Source organism: Epinephelus lanceolatus, chromosome 8, assembly GCF_041903045.1.
Source record: "Epinephelus lanceolatus isolate andai-2023 chromosome 8, ASM4190304v1, whole genome shotgun sequence".
NCBI lineage: Eukaryota > Metazoa > Chordata > Actinopteri > Perciformes > Serranidae > Epinephelus > Epinephelus lanceolatus.
The window spans coordinates 46,284,468-46,310,459 of NC_135741.1; the positions used below are offsets into that span (position 1 = coordinate 46,284,468).

General features: G+C 41.3%; 2 protein-coding genes across 6 annotated transcripts in view; one reads left to right on the forward strand and one right to left on the reverse strand.

Moving 5' to 3' along the window:
- Nucleotides 1–3,440: 3,440 nt before the first annotated feature.
- LOC144464220 (E3 SUMO-protein ligase ZBED1-like) lies at nt 3,441–4,752 on the reverse strand. Its single transcript, XM_078170441.1, has one exon. It carries the CDS (start codon nt 4,506–4,508, stop codon nt 3,465–3,467), a length of 1,044 nt encoding a protein of 347 aa, XP_078026567.1. The 5' UTR covers nt 4,509–4,752; the 3' UTR covers nt 3,441–3,464.
- Nucleotides 4,753–12,745: 7,993 nt separating this feature from the next.
- The window catches only part of ephb2a (eph receptor B2a), a 154,423-nt gene continuing 141,176 nt past the window's right edge, over nt 12,746–25,992 (forward strand). For 3 of the 5 annotated variants that reach the window (XR_013491974.1, XR_013491975.1, XM_078170378.1), the window contains exon 1: nt 12,810–13,022. Coding sequence is in view for 3 of the 5 variants with exons in the window: in XM_078170378.1 (XP_078026504.1) it covers nt 12,923–13,022 (100 nt within the window). In the remaining 2 variants the exon portion in view is untranslated. Of the gene's footprint in view, nt 13,023–25,992 lie in introns of all 5 variants that reach the window. The other 2 variants (XM_033629968.2, XM_078170377.1) reach the window with 2 other exon arrangements.

A 25,992-nucleotide genomic window follows, 5' to 3' on the forward strand; every position in this document is an offset into this window, starting at 1 on the left:
GGTGTCCTCATTCCTAAGGAAAAGGATTCTGTGGACCTTAGCCAGTTCCAGATGATTTCTCTCTTGAATGTAGAGGGGAAGATTTTCTTTAGTGTAGTTGCGCAGAGATTAGCTAGCTACTTAGAAAGGAATAGCTTAATAGATACCATGGTGCAGAAGGCAGGAATACCAGGTTTTTCAGGGTGTTTAGAGCATACTAGCATGATCTGGCACCAGATTCAGGCAGCGAAGATTAAGAAAAGGGACCTGCATGTAGTATTTTTAGATCTTGCAAATGTGTTTGGTTCAGTTCTGCATAGCCTCATTTGGAGTGCGTTTGACTACTTCAGAGTGCCACAGGTAGTTGTTAACTTAGTGAAAGCATATTTTCAGGATATTAGGCTGTGCCTAAGTACAGCAGGTTTCACAACAGATTGGCAGAGGCTAGAAATAGGCATCATGGCAGGGTGTACAATTTCTCCATTAGCATTTACTATGGTGATGGAAGTAATCATCAGGGCTTCTAGGTGGGTGGTAGGTGGAGAGAGACAACAGAATGGGTTGCATTTTCCACCAGTTAGGGCTTACATGGATGACATGACACTGGTGACCACAACAATGCCATGTACAAAGAGGCTACTAGAGAAGGTAAATAAGAACCTCAAGTGGGCCAGCATGAAGATCAAGCCTAGTAAATCTAGAAGCATCTCAATACGTAGAGGGAAGTTAAGTGATAGGAAGTTTGTTATAGATGATGAGGAAATCCCAACAATTAGGGAAAAGTCAGTAAAGAGCTTAGGTAGGTGGTACAATGTGGAGTTGAATGATGAGGAACAGGTGGTGAAATTTAGGAAAGATGTGGCAGAAGGATTGGCTAGAATAGATAAATCCGAACTTCCAGGAAAGTTGAAGTTGTGGTGTTTGCAATTTGGGCTATATCCTAGGTTAATGTGGCCATTGTCAATTTATGAAATTCCAATATCCGTAGTGGAGAGAATTGAAAGGTCGGTTAGCTCCTATATTAGGAAGTGGTTGGGTGCGCCTAGGTGCCTAAGTAGTGTTGCATTGTATGGAAAAGGGATACTTCAGCTGCCAGTATCTAGTTTAACAGAGGAATTTAAATGTACCAAGGTCAGGACAGAGCTGTTGTTATCTGGGAGTAAGGACGTGGTAGTTAGGAGCGTGGTTCCAAATCCAACCAAGGGGAGGAAGTGGAACCCAAGATCAGCAGTTCAGGAGGCAGAGGCAGCTCTTAGGCATGCAGAGATTGTAGGTAATGTTCAGTTTGGCCGGGGAGGCCTGGGGCTTGGCTCAGGCAAACCGGTATGGAATAAAGCAGGTCTCAAAGATAAAAGAAAGCTGGTTGTAGAACAGATACGTAGACAGGAAGAGATGCTAAGGGGTGCAAAGGCAGTGGCCCAGGCTAAACAGGGACAGTGGTTGAATTGGGAAAGTGTAGAGAAGAGGAAGCTTAGTTGGAGGGACCTGTGGAGTATGGAGGAGAATCGTATTAGATTCCTGGTAGGGGCTACATACGATGTGTTACCAACCCCCCAGAACCTAAAACTGTGGGTAAATGAGGACCCATCATGCCCATTGTGTTCACGTACCGCAACCTTAAAGCATATTTTGTCAGGCTGTAAAGTTAGCTTGTCACAAAGCCGATATACATGGCAACATAACCAGGTGTTGAAATGTTTAGCTGCTGGCATCGAAGGGAAACGAAGACAGGTGAATTCAGAAGGTGTTAAGGATAGGAGTTTAGTAATTCAGTTTGTCCCTGAGGGAGAGAAACACAGAAGAGATAAGTTAGTGAAGAGGCAAGGGTGTGGCCGCCTAGAAGGTGCTTGTGATTGGGAAATGCAAGTAGATTTAGGGGGAAAGCTTGTTGTTCCCCAGGAAATAGTTTGTACCAGGCAGAGGCCTGACTTAGTGTTGTGGTCAGTGAGTCAACGGATAGTTTATTTCATTGAGCTGACAGTTCCTTGGGAAGACTCAGTGGAAGAAGCCTATGAAAGAAAAAAGCTTAGATATGCAGACTTAGGAGCAGAAGCTGAGCAGCGAGGATGGAAGGCTAGGATTTGTCCAGTGGAAGTGGGGTGTAGGGGATTCATAGCAAGATCAGCTGTCTCGCTCCTGGGGGAACTCGGAGTGCGGGGACAGAGTTTGAGGAAGACAGTGAGGGAAATGTCAGATGAAGCAATTAAATGTAGCCAGTTCATCTATAAGAGAAGAAGTAATGTCAGTTGGGGGCCAGCAGGGGGAACTACTAAACAGGGCACATAACTCCTTGAGATCAGGTGGAGAGATCCATTTCCTCTCAGGAGGAAATCCAGGAAGAGGAAGTATTTAAGTGTGGGAGTGGCCTATTTGAATCCATTTTGTTTGAGGCCATGCGGCAAGGTGAGTGTGCTTGCTGATCCTGTAAGTTCATTTAGCTCCTTTAACTTTAGCTTATATTGGAGTTATGCTATGTAGCGTGTGAAATAGAGCATGGTGAATGTGCTAGGAAAGGTAATCTCAGCCCTGCTTCTACCTAGAGCTTGCATGTACGGAGCCTGGGTTTGGTTGAAGATGGCAGTGCTGTTTGGGCTGAGAAAGCCATGTGTAAGTCAAGGTTATAATAGTTTTGGATTTTTCATTATAGTTTAGTTTTATTTAGTTTTGACTTTTTTTTCCTCTCATTCAGTTAGTTTTAATTAGTTTTTAGGGCTGGTTTGCTAGTTTTTGTTAGTTTTCATTTTTCTTAAATGCTTAGTTTTAGTTTAGTTTTTATTAGTTTTAGTATTAGTTTTAGTTTTTTCATACTTTGGGTTATTTGTCAGGTGCGGGATTCAAAAAGATTAGAGTAAGTATTGTGTAATAAACTCAACAAAAGATACCATTTTAAAATATTTATTCAGTTACTGTTGAGGAACCAACCAATCTGAAAATAATATGAACAGACTCAAAAACCCAATACACTCTACAGGTCTGAGTCATTTTTTGACCAAAATTACCAAATCAAAAATAAATTAAGAACTAGGCTTCTCAGCACTAGATGCAGGTGCAGTTTTTTGACATATCAGTACAGTATAGATTAACAATACAGTAGTACCTCACATGTTGTATTGTATTTAACATCATAAAGTGAATACAGTGAATGTTTTGAACAGTTAAAGTGCACATCTATCTGGTAGTGCACAGAGCCAGACAGCTGATAATATCCTTCTCTACCTCAGCTTGATGCTGATGTGCTTAGCTTTTCTATGTTAACCTTACAATGCCTTCTGTCCAACATTGGTTCTTTGGCAGCAGCAGAACTGGTTCAGTATAGGGCACTGGTAGAAACATCCAGTTGTCAACAACTTAACATTTTTTCACAACTGTCACAACTTTTGACATATAACCTTATGGGATCCACTCTAATGTTCATGAGTGTGTGTGTGTGTGTGTGTGTGTGTGTGTGTGTGTGTGAGTGAGAGAAAGAGAGTGATGGGTGTACTTCAGTCAAACAACAATTTCTTGTTGATCTTGAGGAAAACACGCTGCTCCAGAGATGTGGTTGTTCTGTTCCTCAGGCCAGATGACAACAGTCCACACACTGAGAAGATGCGCTCCACAAAGGCTTGTGAGGCAGGGGCACTAACGAGATCTAGTGCCACAGGGGCAAGTTTTGGATAGACAGCCTCTCTTGATCTCCAGAACTGCAACGGTGTCTCATTAAACACACCCTGTTTGACGTCGTCGCCATACTTCTTCATTTCGGTCAACAGACTGTCGGCTCCCTCAGGCTCATTTGTCAGTGACGCATTGACCTCCATACGGGAGGCAAGGAAGCGGTATTTCTGAAGGACAGTAGGAGGGGAGTGTGCTGCAGTTTGAGTGGCAATAACATTATCCTGAGAAGGAGTAGCTGTGTTATACTGAGCTGCCAGGTTCTGCACTAAAGACTGTGCTGCCCTCCTCAGTGGCACCATGTCTGGTGTTTGAAGAATCAGTGAAACACTTGGATCCAGTAGGCAGGCTGCTGCTGGTGTAGCATCAAACTGTGGGGAATCAGGGCTAAGAATGGCAGCAAAACGTTCTCGCAAGGACTTCAGCAGCACTTGAGCTAACTGCTTCCCAGAAGCAGTCGTCAGCAGGTGTGCCTCAAGGTTGAGCAGACATGGCACTACTTGTGAGAGTGACTGGCTGTCACTCTGAAGCTGGTCTGTGTGAATGGCAAAGGGCTCAAGCAGTTTGACAAGGTTTTCCAGCTTAGCCCAATTGCTTGTGAGAAGTGTGTCCATGCCCAGCTCTTCAAGTACTTGGTTAAGTTCAGTTCTGATCTCCAGCAGCCTTCTCAGCATATCAAAAGTGCTGTTCCAGTGTGTGCTACAATCTCGGACTAGAGTTTTGCCACACTTTTTGATCATTGCTTCATTTGCCACTGACGATTTCCTCACAGTGTGTACCAGCTTTCTTGCTCTTGATATGAGCGAATCAGCATTTGGGTGCTTCATGACAGCTTTCAGGGTGAGCTGAAGGGTGTGGGCCAGGCATGGCATCCTATGGAACTTGTTGTTCTCTCCATCATCTGGCAGGTCAAGTTCTTAGCAAAGAGAGAACAGACAAACAAACAGATCATTTATTTTCATCAATGTAAAACACACAAAAGAATGGTACAGTTTAATAAGTAATTATTTATGAATTAGGACTTTGTCTGTAGTAACCCTTGGTTTTACAGCAGGGATGATAACATTACTTGTTTTATGATATTTAATTTCTTACACTGTTAGCACCCTAAATTTGTTTCCACATGATAACACATTTAATATTGTATGTTCATAATGAACCCCATATGAGATATGAAATCATGACATGACAAAAACTATGATGCCAATGTGACAATTATACATTTTAAGTTTTAACAGATGTATACCACTTGGGATTGACATTTTAGATTTTGAATAGGAGTGAGTAAATGAGAGCAAGTAAATTATTTTCCTCTCTTTTTTTAACTCTATTTTTGGTTAATATCAATTAAAGCTTACAACACTGGTTATATCATTGTTACATTTTATATCCAATTAAAAAAAATCAATAAGACTAATGTATTAATACTATAACCACACTCACCGAGGTCTCCAGTCTCTCCAATCTCCTCATCCTCCTCGTCTGTCTCCTCCAACTCTGATTCGATCCACAGTTCATCCAGACCATCTTCGGCACCTCCTGGCTGAGCCCGTGAACCATCTGTGCACTCCTCACTTTGTGCTTGGCTTCTATCTCTAAGCAGCCGCACAGCTTTGACTATGTTGGAGCCGTTATCTGTCACAATGAGCAGCACCTTGTCTTCTCCTATACCCCATGCTTCTAATGTCTCATCAATGCAGCGAGCAATGGCCTCCCCGGTGTGTGGGTGCTCCATTCGGTGTAGGTTAAGCAGAGCATGGTAAACCTGGCCTCCAGGTGGATGATAAAAACATGCTGACACACCCATGAAAGATGCTGTTAATCCTCTCTTGCTCCAACCGTCCACACAGAGGGTCAGCTTCCTCGCGTCCTTCATTATCTCTTTCAATTTGTGCTTTGCCTTTTCCATCTTAGCTCCAATAAGGTTATTCACTCGTGCAGCACCGGGTGATTTGAATTTTTGCTCAAGTGAAAAGCTAAACTTTTTGAAGGCAATCGAGTCACACAGTCTTGTAGACATACCAGTCTCAATAAACATATTTACGAGTGCATCTTCCCGCTTGTGGTGCTCCTGCGTATTTACTAACCAGCAGCTATTTGGTCGTCGGTGAAAGCAGTCCATTATGGTTGTCTCCTCCTTCCCGGTGCTACCTGGCCGGGATGTTGCTTCTCTTTCAGCGGAGCTACTCAGAGAGGCCACTTTGTCAAGGTACTCGCGATTAGCCTGCTTGTGCGAGCTTCTCAAATGGACTTTCAGATTCGTGGGGTTTTTTCCCTTGAGAAGTATTCCACATATTTGATTACCTGTTTCCACTACAAGGCACTTGCTTTTCTCTTTTTCGCCGTCGTATTCAAAGAAATCCCATATAGGACTCTGCCGCTTTCTCCCAACTTTTGTTGCCATTTTGGCAAGTAGAGTGATGATGAGAAGCCGACTCTAAACGAGAAGTGACGAGAAGTGACGGGCCGTGAGGTGCCGTATGGTGCCGCCAGCTCACGTAAAATTGCTCAAGTGGAATTAATCGATTTAATATTAATCCGAAATTGACAAAGACGAAAACGAAGGGAATGTTATCTATAATTTCAGTACGTTTTAGTTAGTTTTGTAAACACACATTACAGTTTCAGTTAGTTAAAGTTTTTTCTTTTAATTATAGTTTTTATTTATTTCAGTTAACGAATATGTTTTTTCAGTTCTAGTTTTCGTCATTTCGTTCGTTTTCGTTAACGATAATAACCTTGGTGTAAGTAAGGAGGAAATCCAGGAAGAGGAAGGTTATTTAAGTGTGGGAGTGGCCTATTTGAATCCATTTTGTTTGAGGCCATGCGGCAAGGTGAGTGTGTTTGCTGATCCTGTAAGTTTATTTAGCTCCTTTAAGTTTAGCTTATATTGTAGTTATGCTATGTAGCGTGTGAAATAGAGTGTGGTGAATGTGTTAGGAAAGGTAGTATCAGCCCTGCTTCTACCTAGAGCTCGCATGTATGGAGCCTGGGTTTGGTTGAAGGTGGCAGTGCTGTTTGGGCTGAGAAAGCCATGCGTAAGTAAGGTAAAGGAGGTTATTGGGTTGGTGCAGGGAACAGTGAGACCTGGCATTAGGGGAGTGTCTCTGGGACGCTAGAGATCACTGTCTAGCCTCCTGGAGGTGTCGTGGGACCAACTAGACGAAACACTGTTGAAAGGAGGTTCCCACCCGATGACCCCAAAGACATGCTAGTTATCACTGCTCATTGGTTTGTATAGTTAAGCCTTGCCATATTAGCTTATCATAGGGCTTAGGTTTTTCACTGAGTGTTGATTCTTTCTCTAGAGCACAAACTTCTTGTGTTTATTTGAACTAGCTAAATAAATAAATATATTCCATGCAGTCGCGCCATCCTCTCCCCCTCCTGCGCTCACAGAGTGGACAACGAGATGTTAGAGGCAGTGCGGATTAAATACGTATTTAGAAATTTCAATTCAGGATTTGAGTTTGATTTTACAACGTTTTTATGAAACAATTATCACTCACTCCAAGCGCAAAATAAGGCTGCTGAATTTAATTTCAATGATAACGTGGATCTAAGGTGGATATAGTGTGACATTAAATTTGTGAGACATCAATAAAAATCTGACTCCACTTCTCCACCTTGCCGTCTGCGTCGCCACTTCCCAGTGTCTTCCAAAATGTGCGCATGCATGACTCAGAGTTTGCTTACAGGTGCGCACATTCTCCCGCCAAGTTTATCTTTATAAATCACAACCTTTGCGTGGTAAGTGGTGTACACCACTTTCAAGCCCCGTTTTGTGCATAAGCAAGCTTTATAAATGAGGCCCCTGTTCAGTATAAATTACTTTTTTTGGGCTTTAAACATTTATCTCAGCATTGCAAGTTATTGATATCGAGAGAGTCAAGACTCAAGCCAGCAGCAGCCACATGTAGAAAAGTGGATATACAGTGAATGTCTATACTTATGAGAAATGGCTTAACAACTAAACATTTCCTGCAATTAAACTGGTTTATAAACAGTGTGCTGTGAGATCTGCCGCTGCGCACCTCACAACCGTGCGTAATAGTCGTGCGTAATGACAGCTCCTCGTCGGTTAAACTGCACATCTTTCATGTTTGTCGCCCTGACAGGTGGAGAGCCTACAGACAGGTACCCATTAGCTACGAGCTGCTTTGTCACAACCGTGCGTAATAGTCTCGCGTAATGACCGCTCCTCGTTGGTTAAACTGCACGTCCTTCATGTTTGTCTCACTGACAGGTGGAGAGCCTACAGACAGGTACCCATTAGCTATGAGCCGCTCCGCCACTGACTGCTCTTGTCCTGCCCTCTCCCTCTTCTTTTTCTCCTGTCCTCTCTGACTATCACTAAACTCTGAGCTTAATCATTAGCTTTTAGCTTAGCAGCACTCGTAATTGAGTAGGCTTTTGAACAATGCAGGAGAAATGTTGCAGACAGTTTATATTATCAGCCTGGGCCTGGGGCTTTTTGTAACAGTAAATGGGATGTGCTGTAACTTGTGTAAGTTATACTGTGTCTGTGTGAGTGTACATCTTACCCCGCGATGTGCGATGTGGGCAGCCGGGTCCAGCCTAGCCCTGCCCGTTGGAAAGAGTGTGGGATATACCACTACTAGGAATGGGAGAGGGGGACTAAATCTTTTAAGATTTAAATAGCACATTATTGCGCCATTATAATGAGCACCGCTTATATTGTGCTTTCAAAAAATACTACTGCATTGTTCAAAAATTCTTAATTGTGTCTCAAATTATTCTAGGGGGGTACAGCTTTACTGAAGAGGGGGTCATGTCCCCCCTGTCCCCCCCCAGGATTTCCGCCCCTGGTCTCCTCAACAGCTCAAACTCTCTGCAGCCTCCTCTCCAGCTCTGCTCTGAGTAGGCTTGTTTGAAGTTGTGACTCAGTGGCCTGCAGGCGGGCGCTGTGTGCATAAATAATGTATTACACTGTGATGCAATAAAGTTACTGAAGTAAAGGCAAGAATGCAAACGGGACATTTCAGGCAGCTGTGGAGTTGTGTGTCTGTGGGGACTTTAGCCTGGACTTTGTTTTTGTTTTTTTACTTAGCAGACCTCATAGATGCTTATAAATGATATATAACACACTAAAGAAGAGGGAAAACCCAAAAAAAGCATAATAGATCCTCTTTGAATTCATTCGCTAGCTAGAAGTCAGCAGAAGGAGAGTTTACAGACTGGTGAGTAGATTTCCTCAATCTGATGAGTGACCTGCAGCCACACATCACCACTAGTTTGTCGTTGAAACAGAGCAAGTCTGGAGGACACCATCCTATTCCAGCTGAGATGAAGAGGTGTTTTCGTGGTTGCCGTGCTGGTGCAAAGGTGAAGGCTTGGAAATGGAGATATAAGCCCTTTGTGCCATCAGTCATCATGGGAAATGTCAACTCTCTGCCCAACAAGAGTGATGAACTGGAGATATTGGTGAAGACTCAGAAAGTATACCGTGAGTGCAGCCTCATGTGTTTTACAGAAACGTGGTTGAATCAAAACATCTCAGACTCCAATGTGGATCTTCCTGGCTTCACTCTCATATGATCGGACAGAGACTCTAAAGCTAGTGGCAAGAAAAAAAGTGGGGGCCTGGCTTTATTTGTGAACCAGAGATGGTGCAGTCCTGCACATATTACTGTCAAGGAGAGGATGTGTTGTCCAGATATTGAACTTTTGGCAGTTGGTATGAGGCCATATTATGTACCAAGAGAATTCAGTCATATCATAACAATACTTGTGTACATCCCACCCAAGGCAACTGCTGAAGTTCCATGTGAAGTTCTCCATGAAGTCGTTGCTAAGATACAGACTAAACATCCTGAGGCACTATTGATAATATCAGGAGATTTCAACCATGTTTCCCTCTCCTCTCACCTGACTGGATTTACACAGTTTGTTAGCTGTCCAACCAGAGAAAATAAAACCCTTGATCTGCTGTATGCCAATGTCAAAGAAGCTTACAGAGCCACTGCCTTACCACCACTGGGCAGGACAGATCACAACTTGGTTCTTCTGCAGACATGTTACAAACCCTGTGTGTGGAGGCAGCCTGCAACTAAACTCACAGTCAGGAAATGGACACCAGAGGTTATTGAGGCTCTAAGAGACTGCTTTGAATGCACAGACTGGATGTGCTGCTGGAAACAGAGGAGAACATCATGGACATTGATAGACAGGTTGACTGTTTTACTGATTACATCAACTTCTGTAGAGACACAGTCATAACTACAAAGACCGTATGCTGTTTCCACAATGACAAACCTTGGATTACTAGTGACATAAAGGCAATCCTCAATGAGAAGAAGACAGCTTTTAGAGGTGGTGACAAAGCACGGCTCAAACAAGTGCAACATGAGTTGAAGAACAGACTTAAGATAGCAAAGGTGGAATACAAAAAGAAACTGGAGAGGAATCTACAACACAGCAACATCCATGAAATATGGAGAGGTGTCAACCATCTCTGGTTACAACAACAAGAAAAGACAGCCAGTGGTGGGTGATGCAGAAAGAGCTGATGAACTCAATCAGTTCTTCAATAGATTCAATACGGCAGCCACTCCCACTTCCAATACTGCTCCTCCTCCTCCTCCTCCTCCATCACCTCCACCTCAACTCCAACTCCAATGTGGCAGCCACATCCCACGCCCCCCCCGCCCATACACCTGTGCCTCCACCCTTGTCTGTCACAGAGATGGGGTGAGGTTGGAGCTGGGAAGACTTTGCTCTGGAAGGCTGCTGGCCCAGATGGTGTGCTTTCAAGGCTCCTCAAAGACTGCTGCCCAACTGTGTCAACCTCTCCACAAGTTCTTCAACCTCAATCTACAGTTGGGGCGAGTGCCGGCACTGTGGAAGACTTCCTGTGTTGTGCCGGTACCAAAAATTAAATGTCCAGCTGAACTTAATGACTTCAGACCAGTAGCCCTCACTTCACAGATGATGAAGACCTTGGAGCCGCTGATTCTACGCCTACTGAGACTTGAGGTCAAAGACAAACTCGACCCCCTGCAGTTTGCATACAAACAACACATTGGAGTGAACGATGCTGTCCTCTACATGCTTCCCCATGCCCTAGCTCATCTGGAGGAACCTGGCGCTTATGTGACAATCATGTTCTTTGATTTTTCAAGCGCATTCAACACCATCCAACCCAACATACTCAAAGACAAGCTCACAGAGATGGCAGTGGATCCTTCCTTTATCTCCTGGATCACAGATTACCTGACAGGAAGGCCACAGTATGTCAGGTTGGGAAACTGTGTTTCTGGGACATTAATGAGCAGCATGGGGGCTCCACAAGGGACTGTCCTGGCTCCATTCCTGTTCACACTGTACACGGTAGACTTCAAATACAGCTCTGAGTCCTGCTACATCCAGAAATACTTGGATGACACTGCTACTGTGGCGTGTATCAGGAATGGGCAGGAGTCTGAATAGGTTGTGGGGAGATGCACACTGATCACAACCCAGATCATCCACTCCACAACACCTTGATGGACCAAAAAAACTGTGGTGGACGGTTTATCTCTCTTTGATGCAGGACAGAGAGATACAGAAGATCCTATATACCAACAGCCATCAGGCTTTATAATTCTTTGACATATAATAGATGAGCTGACAGATAATTGAATTTCCCCTTGGGAATGAATAAAGTTAGTCTTATTCTTATTCTTCTCAACACCAACCACAAAAAGCACCACCAAGACTTACAAAATAGACGTAAGAGCCTAAATTTAACAGAGCTGAAGGACAGGTGACTGCAAGCGGCCATGCCTACATCATATTAATGTTGATATTTTTTATCATCATTACATTATTGATCCTAATATTGCATATATTATCACTGCTGCTACCACTGGCCTACTGCTGCACTGCAAGACTGATCATAAGCAAACTTAAGTGATCTAAATCATGTTCCATAGGTTTAATTTCATTTCATATTCAGTTCAGTTGGTTTCATTGTTCCGGGGGCCTAGTGTGTTGCATGATGCTAACAATAAGCACCCTTTTTCTTTCTTTTTTCCTCTACCACCTAGCTCCCCCGTTCCAGTATGTCCTCCCCTCTGTAGGCTATATACTGTATGGTAAGGTATAGAGGGTTAACAAATGTTTATCGTGTTTATAGCAGGGCTGCAGCTATTCTTCCTGGGGTCCGCCAATATTTTAAAATAACAGTACAAATCATAGCACCGTAAAAGTGAACCAAAAAGGCTCCAATAAATAAAAGAAAATACCAAATGCAAAAATACTAGCAAATCATGAAAGCAGAGAATTACAAATAAATAAAAATAAGTAAACAGAACACAAAAACACAACTTAAACAGGGGCACTGTGACAGATTAGAAACTGACTGAGGTCATTGTCAGACACAATAAGTCTGAGAAGCAGTCCACAATTCATATTATTATGTTCATATATTATTATTCCAGCACATCAAACAATCAATCACAGCAACCTGCTCCTATTATGTTCAACAGTTGTCATTTATACTGATTAAAGTGATGTTGTTTGACTAACAGTTTGAATGTTCTTTTGCTGTTTCTTTGTGTGATGTGCCTGGGAAACAAGTTCCATTCATGCCTCTGTACACAACAGTTCTTTTACCCGAATTAGATTTCACAGTTGGCAAAGCAAAGTATCCGCCAGCCGCATGTCTAGTGATGTATTCGTGGTTATCAGCACTATAGCATATATAATACATGAGGTGTCTTTGTTATGGTCACATTTCTAATGAATAATAATAATAATGAATAAATTAATCTGTCGCTAACCATTAACCAGCCAAGATTAATATGCATTTTAATGACATTTGACATCAAATTACAACCAAGAACAATGCGTGTGGCTCTGTTTTGTATTTTTATTGACTTTAGGCTATTAGGTTGTTAATACTGCATTATTGTGTAAGAAACACTTTACTCATGTAGCTGTCTGAGGCGGAGTACAAAGTGAAATGTTCAAGTAAAATAGTAGTACCTCAAAATTGTATGTTAGCATAATAGCCTATACTTAGTAAGTTTACACCACTGGAAATAAACAATTAGGCTGTAACTACTCTTAGCCAGCGCGTGCAGCGGGATGTCGGTGTCGTTTTTCCGGTGTGTTTCCGCCCCCTTCCCTTTTAGTTTCGCCCAAACTGGTCCGGGCAGCAACTCCTCAGTCTTTATCCTTCTACTGCTGCTGCTGCTGCTGATGATGATGATGATGATGACGATGATGTTCTGCAGCTCTCAATGAATCCGTCGTCAATGCCCCGCTGCTGGACGGCTGCGCGATGAATGCATTGGCTTTTTACAGTCCAGTGCCTGGAATGACTATGATTATGGATATCTTATATTTTTTATGGATACTGCCGATTGCATGCGCTGTCGAAGGTAAGCCGGCGTTCAACTCTTGTTTGAATGTGGAGGGTTGGAGTGCGGGGACGGCGAGGCGCGACACGCGGAGAGCGACAGGAACACCACAGCTCCGTCGTTAATGGAAAACATACTATATGTTTAAACCGCGTTTCACAGCAGGGATGAGTCTTGTGCTTAACAGTCAAGTTGTATTAGCATGTTGCTTTGTTAAAGCTCAATGTACTGTGAGAGACTGAGGCTGCAAACATGTTTGTATGCTGGGCTGGAATTAATCAGCTTCTCTGGCTCTTACTCTTTATTTGACATCATTAAAGGCCGACGGCAACAGCCATCGGTACAGTCGCGTTGTCTCTGCCAGCCTGAGTATGATGCTAAAAAAATAAAAATAAAATAATAATAATCATAATAATAATAACAACCAAAACAACAACAACAACAGCAATAATAATAATAATAATTATTATTATTGTTATTATTATTATTAACATTATCATTATTATTACTTTAGCTCTCCGTACTGTTATTGCTGACTTCAAGTTGGTTATAATCAGTCTGTGGACTATATAGCTCTACATGTGTATACATGTGTGCTCAAAGATAAGGTATGCATTATGTGTATGTCAATGAAAGCCGGATAGTTTAAAATAGCACATAGAATCAGTGGCTTTGTAACTGAGTGTGGTTTGATTTTTGGCTGGTGAACCTCCAGGATCCGATTACAATGAAGACCAGGCACAGAGCGAGTGGAGACTACAGATCCAGATCTTAAATTTCAGTGGAGATCCCAAAGTTTCCAAAGATACCACAAATGTCTGGTTGAAATTACACAATATCTCCAAAAAATTTCCATATCATGGCATGATGCCATCAAAAAATCATGCCATACAAAACTTGAATATGAAAATTTCACTCATTGTAGGGGAGACTGGGTGGGGTTGTAAAACTTTTCGTCTCACCACCTGTAACTTGCTGAATTTTTGTGTTAGAGCTCTCAAATTCTGGCCTAAAGTACCCTCATTCCTCTATTACAAACAAAGATGTTTCCAACTTCTCCAATAATATTACAGAATTTATTTACTGATGTCAAATGTAAGGAGATCGATTACAACCTGCCCCACTACTGGAATAAAGAATTAAAAATTACGCAATTACACCAAGACCCACTATTTCTGATGCCACCAGAAACTACCGTGGTATAAAGAGCAAGAAAGTCCCTGTAAGGTGGGTGGGAGGCAGTATTAATTTTGACAGCTATTTTAGATTTAGTCTTAGTCTTGAGATGAAAATGCTATTTCTGATGCCACCAGAAACTACTGTGGTATAAAGAGCAAGAAAGTCCCTCTAGGGTGGGTGGGAGGCAGTGTTAATTTTGACAGCTATTTTAGATTTAGTCTTAGTCTTGAGATGAAAATGCTTATTAGTTCAGACACATTTTAGTCATTTTTATCCTTCATAGTTTTAGTCTGGTTTCAGTTGACAAAAATTCATGAATTAGAATCAAGGTGACAGGTTGTATAAAAATTTAATTTTGATGATTTTTTTTTCTACAACTACAAATAGTTTCTGCACACTTACAAGCTGTCATTTCTCTAGCAGTTTTTGACAGGTTTAAGTTGTGATTTGCGAGCACACACTTACTGATCATAATTTGAAAAGTTCCAAATGTCTCTATTTATGCTCTCAAAAACATTGACACAACAAATAATTAATCTGAGACAACGAGGATCTGTACCCAGTTTCATTGTAAACTCTGACTTATCCATCTCACTGTTAAGCAGAAAAACAACTTCACTAAAGCCTAAATTCTTTCTTAATCTGCCATGTTAGTCTGGAGGTTTACATTTGTGTCCTAAACTAAACTTTAATCCTTGTCAGAGAAAATTGATCGGAGTTTAGACTGTTTACTTACAACATACCTACACTCACAGATAACTGAGCCTCTTACCTGCCTGTCAAACAGCATCAATCCATAAACCTTCTACAGTCTGGACTCTGGAGTCCTACGGAGATCAGCTGTGAAGTCCGGCGGCCAGTGGCTGCTTGCTCCACTGCCATTGAGTGGCTAGTGAGACATTCTGGTGCAGATGCTCACACGGCATTTGAAGATTATTACAAACACGGTCGTTGTCGGCTCTCAATGCCCAACAGTCCACCACTAACATTTTCATCACGTCTCGTCTCGTCACGTCTACATAAATGAAACATAGACTTCTTCTTATTTTTTATTATTATTGTCTCGTTTTTGTCATGCAAAAAAAAAGTCGTAGACGAAAACTTTTCGTCATAGTTTTCGTCAATGAAATGAACAAAATGCAGTATGCTTGTATGTAGGGATGCACCGAAATGAAAATTTGTGGCCAAAGCCGAAAAAAATTAAACGCTTGGCCGAATACCGAGTACCGAATGCCGTTGTTTAGTTTTTCATTAGTTTTTGCAGATGAACCCCCTCCCTCTAGTGTTGTCACAGTACCAAAATTGGGAGCCATGGTACGATACCAGTGAAAATATCATGGTTCTGAGTAGTAGTACGACACCACAGCAAAAATGAGGCAGATGTGCCTTTTGTCATTTATAAAAAGATAAATCACTTCTCTATAATTCATCACTGATATTTCAATGGAATAAATTACTTACTGACTCATTCATACTTCAAAAACAGCATCAGTAAGTGACATAGCGGGGATCAAAATAAAATAAAAAAATAAAATAAAAATCAACCAGCCACCCTCCTCCCCTGACAAGTAAAGAACAGTCCCTAAAGTGCGGTGAGGTTTGTGGACCGTTACCTGCCACAAAGAGAGAAATGTGAACGGCTCGTCACGCCACATACCTGTGTGCCGCCACGGCTCGGCTGTCCAGGTACTTTTGGGTAGTCATGACGCCAAGAAGAGGACATTATTGGAGCCAGACTTCTCCGTCGCCGGTAAGCCTGTGGCCGCCGTATTTGACAGGAATACATTACTGTCTGTGTCTGTGACCCCCGTTCAACCCACAACCGGTGGGATTCGCCTTTAGTTTCTGCTGCTGGTTGAAATCTGTACTCGCACAATGTACTGAATGATTAATTTTGCTCGCACAAAACTATTTTTAGTCGGAGATGCGAGTGCAGTGACGGACGGAGTAAAATATCGCCACACTGCAGACATTTTACTCCATCCGTCACCACACGCTGTTTGATTGCGTTATCAAAACACACCGCTATTATTCGGCCTTGCTTTTCACTTATTCCACCGAATACCTAATGTGTGTTTTTTTGCAATATTCGGCAGAATATATTCGGTTATTGTCTTATTTGAGGCACTTTGTCAAGGTGAACTTATTAGTGATGTCTTTGCTATTTTATCATTAAAAATCAAAGAGGCACAAGATTATATTTAGGAGCGAGTGTTAAGCATTCCCAATGCAGTTGCTTTATGACACTGATGATCAATGAACATTGTGCTCAAAACAACACTGATGTTGTGTTGACAATAAATAAATAGCATTAGAAATGTTCCGTGCACATATTCACTTCTCAGTAATTAATTAAATGATCTAAGCCACAATGGTGTCAGTTTGTTATTAACTTGGATTTTTAGATATAGACAGAAGACGGGGGAAACAATATAGGAAATGAAATGATGATGTTTATGGAATGTTTATTTGGAGATGGGTAAGTTTATAATGTTATTTACGCTTCAGACTCCGCCATGTTGGACAGCCAGCGCAGTTGTTTCTGCCATTGCCATGACAACGGGCGTCCATGAACTGGTCACCTGTTAACCCGAAACACCGGTTGGTCACGGCTTTTCACATGTCCGAAAACGTCGCAGCAGATTTACAAACAGGCGTTATTTGGATAAGCTAACCGCATATGGGGAATCTACATGGTTGCTTTCTCGCCTGAAAAAATGTGAAATCTTAATAATGTGACTCAACAGTCCCACTGTGAAAATTGCAGCTGCTTGTGACTCTGCGTCTCCATTCTGTTCTCATACAGAAAAACACAGTTTTTTCATTTTCGGTTTTTCTGTTTTTCCGTTTTGGTTTCAAGACGGAAAAACGGACCCATTTGCTTATTTTTCTGATTTTGTTTTGAAATGGAATAATGAAAGAACGAACCATACACAGATTCAACATACAGAGTTGCTCACTAACTGTCACGAAGTTAAACGTTCGGCGTTATGACGGCATATTACTAACGCATGCATGGCACTGTGTTATAGTATGTGTTGTTCTATGTCTGTGTACATATAGCATAAGAAATCATACTCGTGGCATAAAATGCATTACGAATCGTCAGGACATTAGCCAACATGCGAGCCTCCTAGCAGAAACGGAAACACCATTCGCGGGTAAAAAAGAGTTTAGCCAATCACAGACCCCACTGGTAGACGTTGGGATTATGGGTAATGTACAACCTCTTCGTGACTACGTGAAAATTAATTGTTGTTGTCAAACCTATATTTGGAAGAAAAAAAAACACCTTTACAAGCATCGATCGTCTGACAGTTGCCTAGTTCTAACATAATTAGTGAGTCTACATTGGCAAGTTAGAACATTACATGTTAAACTCATTTGAGTCATAGCATGCTAGCTAACGGACGTTTAGCCACCTAGCCAAGAATGTCGCTAAAGGGAAAAAAGTAGTTGAACAAACTTTTAGGTTTACACAGTGCTTTTATCAGTTCTATAGTGTTGTTTGTTAGTCAGGACTTACCTTCGACACTGTTTGGCCCAACTCAAAACTCCTCTTCAACCGTTGAAATATTTTAGGCGCTGATCCTGAGCGGCAACTCCAGAATGAATGAGTCATCGTCGGTTATCACGAGATTACTTTCTCTCATTTCCATGACAACCCCTGCCACACACACGCGCACACACTGTTTATAAAAACAATGCACTGGCTATTTTAAAGCGCAGATAAGCTATCTACGGCTGTGGTTGAGTTTATTCAAGTTTTTCTTTTTTTCTTTTTTATTTTTTTTACCTCACATTATAGTGGCTTAAATACCAAAACATTTTGATGACACCTTAAGTGTCAATAATACAGCAGTATATAACAATATTATTTTACCTAAAACAATTAAATTTACATGTCATTTCACAATAGGCTATGGCCCAGTTGGGACCCATCTAGTTCCCATATGTGCTGGCCAACTGGGATGCCCATCTCTCGCCCATGTATATTCTTCTGGGATGCCCATATGGGGTGCAACACCAACCCACTTAAAAGCCCACTCTGAGCCCATGCCCAGTTAAAGCCCATGTAACCCAAGTAAATCCCATGTGGGCCCCACTTGGACGTGTTGGCTGGGTTTATTTTGAGAAAAAAAACAACAAAAAACTGCGAGCATGTAACGAGCAGAATCTGTACATTTCCTGTGAAAACGGAAAAGTGTTTTGAACAGACACAATACATTACTTTCATGCTCAATTAATCAATCAATCAGTCAATTTCATTTATTAAGCCCAATATCACAAATCATAATTTGCCTCAGAGGGCTTTACAGCATACGACATCCCTCTGTCCTTTGGACCCTCACAGCAGATAAGAAAAAATCCAAAACAAGCCTGAGCCAGCCGTAACTATAAGCTTTATCAAAAAGGTAAGTCTTGAGTCTGGTCTTAAATGTGGAGACGGTGTCTGCCTCCTGGACTGAAACAGAAAGATGATTCCACAGAAGAGGTGCTTGATAGCTGAAGGCTCTGGCTCCTGATCTACTTTTGGAGACTTTAGGGACCACGAGTAACCCTGCGTTCTCAGAGCGCAGTGTTCTGGTGGGATTGTAGGGCACTATGAGCTCTCTTAAAATATGACGGAGCCTTAAAGCTTTGTAAGTTAGGAGTAGGATTTTAACTTTAATTCTTGATTTTACAGGGAACTAGTGCGAGGAGGTTAAAACAGGATAAATGTGATCTAATTTATTAGTTCCTGTCAGTACACATGCTGTTGCGTTCTGGATCAGCTGGACAGTTTTCAAAGACGTATTAGAGCCACCTGATAATGGGCAATTACAATAATCCAGCCTCGAGGTCCTTGAGGTTTGTGTTAAATGGGAGTTAAAAGACAAATCTTGATCAAATATTACGAGGTCTCTTACGGTAGTGCTAGAGGCCAGAGCAATGCCATCCAGAGAAACTATATCATCAGATAGAGAGATTCTGAGGTGTTTGGGGCCAAGAACAATAACTTCAGTTTTGTCTGAATTTAACATCAGGAAATTTGAGCTCATCCAGGATTTTATGTCTTTAAAGGGCCAGTGTGTAATATTTGGCATGGTTTATTGTCAATCTGAATCTGAATCTGAATATTCTACCCATTAATACGTTTATACAAGTGTATGATCGCTATAAAATAAAATTCGTTTGGTTTTCGTAGCCTTATAATTATGCTTTTATATATATATATAGCAAGGGCTTTTCCTCCTGATGATATATCTCCCCAATGATGGCAGCAGTAGCACCGAATCCCATTCTGTGCATTCAGCCTCTCGTCTCGCCTGCTCAGCATCAAACACATGGAGTTCCTCATCTGTAAGCTCCGGCTCAAACAGGTATGGCTCTGGGTCTGTGTCCGCTACAAGAAACTCTTCAAAATCGCGTTCAAAGTCGTCCATTGCAGCTACAATAGTCCGGAGATATTGCTAGGCTAAATAAACAGCTGAGCTCTGTTTACCGGCTACGCTGTCAGTCAGTGTGCGGGCTGGAGATTGGCGGAGCAGAGAGGGGAGGGGGGTCGGTCCCCACTCGGTATGGTAAACGAGTGTGTGTGTAAAGTTATGAAGTGTGTCTGTTACGCCAGAAGAGTCAGAGTTTGGGATGGAGTGGAGTGTTACCGGAGTTTTTGGAGTGCTCAAATAAACGGGCCTTTTTCCCGAACGCTCCTCTGGTCTCCTGCTCATGAGGGATTCATTACAATATTGTAACATGGCTTAGATTTCTAAATAAACATTCACCTCGTTGCTAGATAGACCTACTCCTGAAAAAGTCGTGCGCAAGGCTTTTTGTCCCTACAAGGCCACTGTCATTTACCCGACGGGAGGGGTGAGCGAGTGAGCCCTGCAATCTAGAATTTGACCACTGATGTCACTGTTTTCAACCCATTTTACACAGTGGCCCTTAAAAGCATTTTTGAAGTTAATTGTTCCATTTCTTCTGGCTTTATCAATAAATACAATTGTGTATCAACTGCATAACAATGGAAATTTACAGTGATTTCTTATGATGTTACCTAAAGGAAGCATATATAAAGTGAATAGAATTGGTCCAAGCACACAACCTTGTGGAACTCCAGAACAAACTTTAGTATGTAAAGATAATTCATCGTGAACGTGAACAAACTAAAATTGATCGGATGAATAAGATTTAAACCAGCATAGTGCAGAACCTTTAAGGCCAATAAAATATTCCAGTCTCTGTAGCAGAATTTGATGGTGAATTGTGTCAAATGTGGCACTAAGATCTAATAAAACAAGTACAGAGACGAGTCCTTTGTCTGAGGCAATCAGAAGATCATTTGTAATTTTTGCTAGTGCTGTCTCTGTGCTATGATGCACTTTTAATCCTGACTGAAATTCCTCAAATAAATACTTATTGTGGAGAAAATCACACAGCTGGTCTGAAACTACTTCAAGGATTTTTGAAAGGAAGGGATGATTAGATATGGGTCTATAGTTGGCTAACACCTCTGGATCCAGGGTGGGCTTTTTTAGAAGAGGTTTAATTACAGCTACCTTAAAAGACTGTGGTACATAGCCTGTTAATAAGGATATATTGATCATATCTAATATATGAGTGTTAACTAAAGGTAAGACCTCCTTAAGTAGCCTAGTTGGGATGGGGTCTAAGAGACACATTGATGATTTAGATGAAGAAATCACTGCGGTCAATTGTTGAAGAGTAATTGGGGAGAAGCAATCTAAATATATATTAGGTCTTACAGCTGTGTTTGAGGGCAGATTGGTTATGTCTGAGTACAAGAGGTCATGAATTTTGCCTCTAATAGTTACAATTAAAAAAAAAAAAAAGCTCATAAAATCATTACTGCTAATGGAAAACAAGGCTCAATAGAGCCGTGACTCTGTGGCCCTACCAAGTGTAGTGGTTAGAGCACTCGTCTGCTGGGGTCAGCATCAGCAAAAGCATGTGGTTACAAGAGGTACCCGTCGCTGAATCGAAGAGGATCAGATTCCATAAGGAGGCTTCAGGATAAGAAGTAACTCCGGAATCTGAGCCAAGTCCTCAACGCGGGCGCATCTCAAGCCTGTTGTACACGGGAGGTTCCAGATGGGAGGTTCCAGACGTAGAAGCGGATTCAATAGAACTGAGACTCTCTGTCAGCCTGGCTACAGTGCTGAAAAGAAACCTCTAAACATATAGGAGAGCCCCCTTTTATTTGTCAGTGGATCTTTAATCAGTGCCAATACTTGTTTCAGTACCAATACAACTTTTTTCAATACAAGTGATTTTTTTTTTAGTATTTAGCTGTTCATTTTTTCTTTTAAGTTCAACTTCAGATTTCAATACCTTTTGTTAAATGCCATAAGTTAATGTTATCGTTTCAGCTGCATGTTGTTGATATTTTCCTTATCTTTCCAACCTTATGGAAAAGCAGTACTACACCTATTGCTGGAGCAGCCCAGTACATTAAGACCTTTTAATGTAGGGAAAAAGAAGAAGAAGATATACCTAATTAATCTAATCAATGCACAATCTAATATAATGCACAAACAGTACCTATACATGCATTAAATGGAGAGATGTCAGAACAAGGAGGCTGCCTTGGAAGGGCACCCCATGCAGTAGGGGGTTCATTGCTTTACTCAAGCTGCTCATGAGGTGAACTGGCACCTGTCCAGCTACCAGTCCACGCTCCGTATTTTGTCTGGATGGGGAATTGAACTGGCCACCCTCTGGTTCCCAGCAGCAGAAACGAAAGGCGAATCCGGCTGGTTGTGGGTTGAACGGGGGTCACAGACACAGACAGGAATGTTTTCCTGTCAAATACGGTTGTCATAGTGCTTTGCTAAGGCTTACTGGCGACGGAGAAGTCCGGCTCCAATAATGTCCTCTTCTTGGTGTCATGACTGTCCAGAAGTACCTGAACAGCCGAGCCGTGGCGGCACACAGGTATGTGACGTGTCAGAGGAGAAACGAGCCGTTCACATTTCTCTCTTTGTGGCAGGTAACGGCCCACAAATCTCACCGCAGTTTCGGGACTGTTCTTAACTTATGAAGCGACTCTTCTTAACTTGTCAGGGGAGGAGGGTGTCTGGTTGATTTTTATTTTATTTATTTATTTTATTTCAATCCCCCCTATGTTAATCACTTATTGATGCTGTTTTTGCAGTATGAATAAGTCAATAAGTAATGTATTCCATTGAAATATCAGTGATGTATTATAGAAAAGTGATTTATCTTTTTATAAATGACAAAAGGCACATCTGCCTCATTTTTGCTGTGGTACTGTGATACTACTCAGAACCATGATACTTTCACTGGTATCGTACTGTGGGTCCCAATTTTGGCAGCTGAATAACTGGAAGTACTGTAATATAAAATAAGAAAAGAACAAACATGCTAATGCAAATGTTCAAACTCTCAATGGCACTTAATGATTTTACAGAAAATAAAACATTAAAACACAAATCTGCTTCACAAAATGTAATCTCTACATGACTATCTAAGACATTAAAGGACTTTAATAGGGAGTCTGGACAGTTCTCTGATTATGTGAGTCTGTTCACAGCTTCTCTCTCAGGCTCGAAGCCAAATTGTGTATTTGCCATCATCCGAGGACAGGCTGCTACAATAATGATGAACTGCTGGAGGGCTGGAAAGTTTTCTCCATCTTTCACGGCCAATGATGTCATTTTTATTGTGATGCTAACAGTGTTGAAGCAGCTAAATGTGCTCATATGCTTCTGAGGGCTATACTGAAAATCATTTTTTTTCAAATTTGAAGCTTTTATTTGTTTTTTCAAAAGCTTCAAATGTCTGTCACCATATTTTATGACACCATCACCCTGAAAAAAATCTTAGTTTTGGATAAAGTGATTAATTTGATTAAAAGAGTTAGTCTTTTTTTTAAAAAAAATAAAAATAAATAAATAAATCAACTCTCTTTAAAGAATATACAATGTAAGTTTTGTTGACATAAATACATGTAGGCAAGCAGGCATAAAATAGGCTAATGAAATAATAATCAAGCGCTTTGGGCTCATAGCAACATGCTACAACACAGATGGTAATAAAATAAATCAACACATTTTAAATGGAAGTGTTTTCATTCTTTTACACTCAAAATCTGAACAGTTTAATGCTGGTGTTTGCTGTGACCATGCACTTACTGGTTGTGTAAAGGACAGGGGCTGTAACCTAGGCAACAATGTTTAAAATAAAAAAAATATTTAGATCACACAAGTCGGAAATAATTCTACGCAGCCACCACTAGAATTTCATTCTACAGATGAGTTTAAAGGGCCATCCACACCAAGAAAGATAACTGTAACGTTAACTATAACGATAACAATGGCAGCATCCACACCAATGAACGATATTGTTGTGTTGCTAGGTTACGCCAAACACACACTGCTCGGTGCGGGGAGGGCAGGGGAGGGATGAGTGCAGCAAATCTACCAGCCACTTGCATATTTCACCAGCCTTCAGCTGGTAACGTTAAATGGTGCTAATTTTGGTCCATGAACGGTGGTGATAATAATCATAAGGAGGCGAGACAGTTGTTGTCATTCATGTTTAGCTACATGAGGTAATGCTAGTTAGCATAACAGCTAGCGTTGGCTATTCATAAACGTCTTATCTCCGTGAACAAAAACACTCACCACTTATGCCAAGGGTGCGCCCGATTGCATCCCAGATGTCCCTCTTCTTGGTCGCATCTGTATAAAGTCACTCACTCTTATCATAGAGGGGTGGATTTTTTTGTACCTCGGTGATTAGCCTCTCTCCTACGTTGTCCGCCATGTTGAATGAGTCTGTGAGTGACATAGTGACGTGATGAACGTCTCGACCTGTCATTTCGGATGGATTTTGATTGGCTGTCAGTGTTTCTATCATTCATCAAATCGCTCTGAAAGTGATCTGAACGATATCGTCCACCGCTATCGCTGTCGTTAATAGTTGTAGTGTGGACGCTGCCTTCCACTTGAGTTTAGAACAATTTTTAAAACTCTATATTTATAGTTATATTTATAGTTATAGTTCTTGGTGTGGATGGCCCTTAATAGTTGTTATAAAAGTAGCCTCAGTCATTTGGATGCTAATTTAGAATTTAATTATCAGTGTTATAAATGGAGTGTCAAAGCTTCAAACCATGCGGTACAGCCCTAAAGTGCATGTAACACCCCATGATTCTCAAACTTTGTGTCCATTCCCTGCCAGAAGAAGGCCAAAAATATGTGGACACATGTACTTTTGTTCAGGGTGAAGTTTAAATTAAATGAAATTTTAATCCTCCAGTATACAAGAAGATTTTGGACAGAAGTGTTCTTTGGACCGTGTGGTGTCAAACTGGAAGCAAATCTCTGCAGCAGGTTCCGGCATCTGGTGGAAAAAGTAGAGAAAAGAGTAGAGGCTGTTATCGCAACACATTAATGCTCATGCTGTTGGAATGATGTGTTCAGCTTCTACCTATGGCTGGAATGTTATGGTGTCCACCTAATTTTGGCAATTTAGTGGGAAACTGAAGAGTTGGGATAAGCTCATACAGACTCCCTGAGAAAAAATATATGACAGATATTTAGTGGTGTTTTTTTTTTTTTACCACCAACATAACACACAAAAAAGTCATTTTAAATTACAGATTTTACAAATATGCAACAGGAAATGGAACTAGTTCACCGCAGACACCACTGTGAAAATGACTGAATATTGAATGCAGTTTGAGGGTGAGGTGTTCTTGATGTACCAACAAGCCAACTGTTTGTCCAGATAACATTCAGATTAAAGACTGATAGATAATGGGAGTGGGAATCGAAAGTTAAAATATTATCACGATACAATATTATTGGGATTTTAAATATTTTGAAATATGCTGAGAATTGCAAAAAAATATATTTGGATTACTTTTTTCAGATGTAAATTATGTCCCCCAAGGAAAACTTTCTACACATTTGTTTTATCGAATTTGATAAAGTTTTCAGTCTGTTCATCTCATGGCTTTTTTTTTTTTTTTTGCAGCAAAATGTATCTAGTAATTATATTATTCTATTAGGCTACCTAAAGTTTAATTTTAATTTGTAATATTAATAATTTATATAATGAAAAAAATTGATACTTGACATTGTGTGACGATATGATATTGCCACACAAAAACATCACAGTACTATGCAGCATCAATTTTTTCCCCCCACCCCTAACAGAACGTAGGGCTGCCCCATCAGTTGGTTACAATTGGTTTGTATTTTGCTAGTCAGAGGGTCGTTTTGGTCCCCAAATTTTGCTACAGAGTGAGCGCTCTTTGCTTTCATGCTACTCTTTGGTATAGACAGCTCTGGACATAATGTAGCGGCACAGAGGAGGAGAAACTTTGCACTATAAGGCTGTGAAATAACATTATCTTCTCTCTTCTGCTTGGAAGTGGTGAATTTACAGCTCACAGATACTTAAAGCCACAGTGTGTAGGAATTTCTCCCATCTAATGTTGAACTCATATACTGCATTCAAACACATAGCGCACTCTAGCGCCTCACTGTTTCAAACACGTATTGCAACAACGGTAGCCGCTGTGTACCAAAAAGCTATGATAACATTGATGAAACCATGTCATCCGATACTTCGTGGAGTATTCATTCAGGCTCCCACACAGACACACGCAACACAAGTTGACAAACCCCCTCCTCACCGTGCTGGCTGTGTTTACAACGTAGGACTGTTGGGGCAGGTGTACATTGAAACGAACCAATCACGTTTTGTCTTTTGACAACTGACAAGAGGCTCAGGCTCACACATCTCATCCCTCTCCTCGCATCACTGCGCCGCTAAC